Source organism: Nelumbo lutea, chromosome 5, assembly GCF_056320005.1.
Source record: "Nelumbo lutea isolate HS-2025 chromosome 5, American lotus-T2T, whole genome shotgun sequence".
Lineage (NCBI taxonomy): Eukaryota > Viridiplantae > Streptophyta > Magnoliopsida > Proteales > Nelumbonaceae > Nelumbo > Nelumbo lutea.
Window position 1 is genome coordinate 38,024,482 of NC_142688.1, and position 7,006 is coordinate 38,031,487.

Below are 7,006 nucleotides of genomic sequence, written 5' to 3' on the forward strand. Positions count from 1 at the left end.
TAAAATCTAAAAAAAAAGTAGAAATGATTTTATGCTTTTTAGAGGTTTTAAAAAGATAAAATCATTTGAATTGGCTTAATTGAGAATGTCACATAGCTCCTAACTCAACTTCGCTTAACAAAGCCTGCACATTAAAGACCTACAGTGTACTTTGTGGGTAATGACACTTAGGTCTCTGAACTTTCATTTGCGACAGAGAGCTACCCTCTTCCATGTACAGCTGTACTTTCAGATCCTAACACTATACTTTTGCCTTTTGCTGTTAGCATTCCATCAGTTTTGAACTTTTATGAGACCATTTAGCCCTCTTCTTTATTGTATCTCCAAAACCAAGTTTTGAATTTCAATTGCTTCAGAAGCAGAAAAATGGTATGAGTTCTCGGAGCATCTTAGAACCAACAAGATGAGCACCCTACCTCTTTCAAGTCTACATCTCCCTCTTAAAAATGAAAAGAAGAAAAAGAAACAAGATGGAAAAGTTCAAAACTTAATAATAAAACAATGTGCTTGATATTTTCCAAAGTAAAGCACAATATAACTATAGCTGATGAAATGGTTCAAAATTTGAAATACATTTTTAATGACCAACCAATTGGGTGCAACGTGGAAATTTAGGAACGATAACCATCCAACAACACAAATTTCCATTAGAAGCTTCCATCAAAAATTGTATCTACGGTTGTTTAGGTCTGCACCATTGCACCAAGAACCAATATCTCCACCAGTCAAATAAGTCAACCTTGGGCTTTTAAGTTAATTTCTACAGTTCAACAGCTTTCTAACTATTTTCCTAAAGTAAGCAGTTGCATCACAAGGCAACGCATTGGGGGCCATTGTAAAAAGTTGACAAGCAAAATACAGGTTACATTTCAACTGATTTTTTGAAGTTTCCTCAACTGTATACTAAGCTAAGAACCACCAGCTCAATCCAGAAGCACTTAAATCCACAATTTACCAGAAACCTGCTTCTTACAAATAAATGGATAAAAGAATGCTCTATAATCTACCTTTCTTGATTCTAGCTTCGGTATTCCCTACTAACCTGTTTCTTCTTACAAATAAGTGGATGAAAAGAATGCTCAATAATCTACCTTTTCCTGATTCTGGTTTCTATATTCCCTGCAGACCAGCTCAGATAAATTAACTTGAGAACATAATCTAGATCATCTGAACCAAAATAAATCTACACAGGTAATTTTAATTCCACTGAGAAATACACAACACTCTTCTAGGGAATGTAATGAGGGGTTTAGCAACATGAACTTGAATCTCCCCTCCCGTGAACACTAAATTATCTGAACCAAAATAAATCTACACAGGTAATTTTAACTCCACTGAGAAATGCACAACACTCTTCTAAGGAATGTAATGAGGGATTTAGCAACATGAACTTGAATCTCCCCTCCCCTGAACACCAACTGATTTTCAACTCAAAGTCTTTTCCCAACTATATGGGGTCAGCTGAACACCAACTGATTTTGGCAGCCAAATTCATGTTGGGTCATGCCAGAGAGAAAGTTAAGATCTGTAGTAAGTACAAGAATGGTTAAATACTTATTCACTGTTCACCTCCATCCTCAACTACATTGTGCTGTTGAAGGATGTAACCCTCATCTGCCATTTCACAGAGTAGTAACTGCAATATCGAATAAATTTCTCCTCCACAATGTTGTATTTGGTTTGTCTTAAAATCAAGTACTTGGTTCCTGATCCCAATCCAACTGCAGCCATTCACCTTCTTCACACCTCTCTCTTTCATGGCCTTCCTTACTCGAACCACACTCTCCCATTTGCCCTTGATCCCATATGTACGAGCCAACACCAAGTAAGGAAGAGATGAGATTGGTTTCAACTCCAGCACCCTTTCTGCAACTATTTCCATGAGTTTCAAGTTCCCGTGAATTACACATGCACGAAGAAATAACCCCCAAATGGAAGCATTTGGCTTATGAGGCATTGTTTCAATAATATCCATTGCTTCTGCAAGTTTACCTGCTTGGCCCATCATATCTACCATACAAGCATAATGCTCATCCCTGGGAATGATACCGTATTTCTCCACCATAGACAAAAATGCATGCATCCCTTCATTGACCAAACCACCATTGCTACAAGCCAATAGAACCCCAGAGAACGTTATTTCATCTGGCTGTAAACCACTCTCAAGTAGCTCTTCAAATAATTTTAAGGCTTCAAACTCACATCCATTTCGAGCAAAACCCATGATCATGCTATTCCAAAATACCAAGTCTCTGGTACTCATTTTAGGAAAGATTTTTAATGCAGAATGCACTGACCCAGATTTGCTGTACATGTCCATCAGTGAACAAGCAACAATTGCATCAGAATCCAACCCCATTTTAAGAGCCAAAGAGTGGATTTGAGTGCCCTGCTCTGTTGGCAAAAGGCATGATGAGATCATAGAATTGCAAACTGAGGAATCCCTGCTTAGAACACTGCTGAGCGTAAACTCTGTAGGCCTCAAGTTCTCCCTCAAAGTCAACACAAATAGCCATAGTGCTTTGTCCTCAAACCCATGCCTTGCATAAGCTGAGATCATAGAATTGCAAACTGAGGAATCCCATCTAGGTACTTCTTCAAAAACCCGAAGTGAATCCTCCAATCTGTTGCATTTGGAAAACATGTCAATGATGGCACTTAGAACTATGGAATTAGAAAGAAACCCCATCTTGATACAGAGGGAAAAAGTTTGCTTACCTTTTTCCAAATTCAACAAGTTGGAACAAATGGTGATCACCATTGACATTGTGAAATGATCTGGACAATGCCCAGTAGATCTCATCAAACAGAACTGATCCAACGCCCAGTCTCTATAACCTGATTTTTGTAACCCCGACATAAGGGAGTTCCAAGAAATAATATCCAATTCCTTCATTGAAAGAAATACATTAAAAGCATAACGGACAAGAGTGAATCTCCCATACATGCCAATCAAAGAATTTCCTATCACTACATTGGACAAATTCAAACCACTTCTAACAACACACCCATGAATCTGCTTACCATGATCAGCAGACCAAACAAAGGACAACACAAGCGAGAATGTGAATCCACTAGGTCTTACACCAACCCTTTGCATTTCTCTGAAAACTTCTAATGCAGAATTAGCTAGTCTATTTGCAGCATAGCCTGAAATCATTGAGTTCCAACTGACAACATCTCTCTCGGGCATAATACCAAAGAAATCGTGTGCCCTCTCAAGACGCCCGAATTTAATTAAAACCATCAACAACAAATTCCAAGTAATACAGTTCTTGTTGGGTATTTCATCAAACACTTGCAAAGCATCATCAATAGTACTTAGTTTGGAATAGAGATCGATATAACGGTTACCCAGAAAAGTATAGCCACTCAAGCCAATTTTTATCAACTGGGCATGTAGGAGTTTAGCATAAACCAAAGATCTCAATGAGAGACAACGGTCTATGAGATTAGAATAATAAGATGTTAGATTCTGTGAGCTTTTATTCGAAATGGGTACAGAAAAATTCTTACAAAATATCAAAGGCAGACCAAATTTCTTCTCTAAGGCCTGGAGACGACCAATCATATTACCGAAAAATGCAGAGCTTCTTCCTCTTCTTCCATGTCTGCAACTTATCGCAATTTTAATTCGCTTTTACTTCAACCAACTAGGCCCTGATAAGGGGTCGTCTGTGCTGCAAGTATTCCCTCGCTTTTTGTTACGATTTCCGAAAAATAATTTAAAATGCCGCCTTCATCCTTTGTGCCGTTGCGACTTGGAGACCGACCTTGAAGAGTTGAGGTCATGGATTCCTGGCTCTGGTTCTGGAGGACTACTGGAGGGTGTTTGGTTGCAAGGATTTCTCTGTTCAATTTGAGCTAGAGAATTTAAAAGAAAGTCAGACTCGGACCTACTTGGATCGGTTCTTTAGACCATGATACGGATTCGGATCCGATTACCCCTATAAAAACGACTAAACGAGGGAAATGCCAGAAACAGAGATGGCCGTTACATAATAATCTAGAGCTTATTTCACTCAAGAAGTCTGAAACAACGTCATGTTATCAAATGGAAGCATTAGAACCGTTGATCCCGTACATCACTACTCCTCCCTTATTGAGGAATGCATCACAAGCAAACATCTCAAGCTGGGAAAGCTCCTACACTCACGTCTGATCAAAATCGCTTTCAATCTCAACGTTTTCCTCTGCAACCGTCTTGTGGACATGTACTCCAAATGCAGTTATCTGGAAAGCGCTCAAAAGGTTTTCGACGATATGCCCACTAAGAATACGCACTCATGGAACACAATCCTTTCGGCATATACTCGATCGGGTCTTCTCAATAAAGCTCAGAGTTTGTTTGCTGAAATGCCCAAACCAAATCTTGTTAGCTATAATTCGATGATTTCAGGGTTGAGTCACTACGGGTTTCACAAAGAAGCAATCCGAGTGTTCAAGAAATTACAAGCAGAGTACAATGGTGTGTTGATTGATAAGTTCACTTTTGTCAGCATAGCAAGTACTTGTGCCAGCTTGGGATGGCTAGAATTGTTGCGTCAGATACATGGAGTAGTAGTTGTGGTTGGCATGGAGTTGAATCTCATAATGTATAATGCTTTAATTGATGCTTATGGAAAATGTGGTGATCCAGATGCTGCCTACTGGCTTTTTAATCAAATGGATGAAAGGGATGTCATCTCATGGACTGCAATGGTGGTTGCCTTGTCACGGGCATCAAGATTGGAAAAAGCCTGTTTGATATTTGATCAGATGCCAGTCAAGAATGATGTCTCTTGGACTGCTTTGATTGCAGGGTATGCACAAAATGGTCATAGCAACGAGGCATTGTATCTCTTTGAGCAGATGCAGCATGAGGGAATCCCACCTAGCGCTTTCACATTTGTTAGTGTTCTAAGTGCTTGTGCAGATCTGGCACTCATTGAACGGGGGAAACAGCTTCACGGGCACATTATCAGAAGTAGTGGTAGAATTGAGTTGTTCAATGTGTTTTTATTTAATGCTTTGATAGATATGTATGCCAAGTGTGGTGACATGAAATCGGCAAAAATGTTGTTTGAGAGGATTCCTGAGAAGGATATTGTCTCTTGGAACTCAATGGTAACTGGATTTGCTCATAATGGGTACGGGAAAGAATCAATCGATGCTTTCAATAAGATGATGGAAGAAGGTGTTGCTCCAAACCATGTAACATTTCTTGGGGTATTATCTGCTTGTAGCCATTCAGGTTTACTTTCTCAGGGACACTGGATTTTAGAGACTATGGAGAGGGAACATGGTGTATGCCCAAGGGCAGAGCACTATGCAATAGTGATTGATGCTCTTGGACGAATGAACAAACTTGACCTAGCAATGCAGTTGATCAAGAAAGCACCTCCTGGATCACATTGTGTTGGGATGTGGGGTGCACTTCTTGGTGCCTGCAGGGTCCATGCGAACTTGGATCTTGCACGAAAGGCTGCAGAAGCTCTCTTTGAATTAGAACCTGGGAATGCTGCAAGATATGTTATGCTCTCAAATATCTATGCAGCTGCAGGTAGATGGGATGATGCCCGTCAAATGAGGAGGCTCATGAAGGAAAGGGGCTTGAAAAAAGAAGCAGCTTACAGTTTGATTGAGGTGAGGAATGAGAGGCATGGGTTTGTAGCTGAAGATAAATCTCACTGTCAGACAGAAGAAATATATGATGTCATTGCTAAAATCTCTGATCAAATGAAGGAAGATGGCTATAAACCCCAGAACAGCCTCACATTTCTTATAGAGGAAGAGCGATATACTGTTCACAGGCCCATGTAAATGTGCATTGATGGAGCTCTTTTGTTCAATCTAACTGTAACCAGGATTCTTTCTGATTCTCCTATGTTGCATGGTCTTTCGAACTTGTGCTAATCTCTCGAAGCCCCCACGAGTGTCATACATTCTAGATAATTGCACATAAGCAGTTGAATGCCGAGGATCAAGCTCAAATAATACTTGCTCTCACCTTCCTTCTGGGGGTCTCATTTCTATGAGCCAAAGACCCCTTTAAAAACTGGGGATACATGCTTGCATATGTGGATCTGCCTCAACAGCATTGATGAGATCCATTATCCATTGCCATTTCAAGAAAAGCAGCATGGGCAAACAGATCACCCATGCACAAGTAATGCTAAAGTTGTCTCAATATGACTTGGTTCGTTGGATATAGCCACCTTTCTCTCATTGTCCAGTCAATGGTGGTTGCAGGCAGACAATACAGCAGTAAAATTGGGATTAGCACCTTCATATCTCCAATTTTACCACACTTGCAATAGAGATCAACTAAGGAGATGCAGAATATTTGATCAGACTCAAGGTCAGTGACAGTAACTCAAGCAAAGATTTGTTTTGCCAAGTTGCAGGGAAGGAATTTAGCACCATCACTAATTACACCAGCCAGACTAACCTCACCCATTCTAAAATCCAGATTATTCATCATGCAGAAAAGGAGGAGGAGAACCATTCTGACTATAACCCACTATCTTCAACTTCCATGAGATCAGGATCCTACTTCGCATTGTATCAAATAAATACTTATTTTGTGTCTTGTATTCTTCCACAGTTGGAGTAGACATTGATCATACAACTAAGCAAAATCATGTCATAATCTTTGAGGTCACCAAAAATTTTCAGGCATTACTGAATCTCTGCACTTGGTGCACATATCAACAAGAAGATTGGCAACAGTAATGCACAGCTTTGTAAGCATAAATATGCATTTGATTACCAGTTTTAAGAAAACACATGCTAGTACAGGCACTCAAAAATACTCGCAATAGTAGAGATGTCTGCTCAAATTCTTTCTATTTTCATCCTTTTGAAGAATTCCAGTGCTTCCCCAGCTTCATTATTGGCAACATATCTGGCAAACATGTACTTCATATAAAACAACACATGAGCTACTTCTGTCAAGGATTGTTCCTGCATCAATCAATTGACCACAGTTTGTATATCGCCAAATTGATGCAAACAGGAAATAACT

General features: G+C 39.7%; 1 protein-coding gene and 1 pseudogene across 2 annotated transcripts; one reads left to right on the forward strand and one right to left on the reverse strand.

Moving 5' to 3' along the window:
• Window positions 1-1,168: 1,168 nt before the first annotated feature.
• LOC148851804 (Tetratricopeptide repeat (TPR)-like superfamily protein) lies at window positions 1,169-4,174 on the reverse strand. Its single transcript, XM_088942939.1, has one exon. It carries the CDS (start codon window positions 3,569-3,571, stop codon window positions 1,559-1,561), a length of 2,013 nt encoding a protein of 670 aa, XP_088799065.1. The 5' UTR covers window positions 3,572-4,174; the 3' UTR covers window positions 1,169-1,558.
• Window positions 3,983-6,868, forward strand: LOC148851805 (pentatricopeptide repeat-containing protein At2g21090 pseudogene; annotated as a pseudogene). The gene has a single exon (XR_016098780.1). The product of XR_016098780.1 is annotated as a pentatricopeptide repeat-containing protein At2g21090 pseudogene (transcript).
• Window positions 6,869-7,006: the final 138 nt, after the last annotated feature.

Bases quoted from the DNA above. Each gene is read 5' to 3' on its own strand.
- LOC148851804 (XM_088942939.1), bottom strand. From the start codon at position 3,571: ATGATTGGTCGTCTCCAGGCCTTAGAGAAGAAATTTGGTCTGCCTTTG.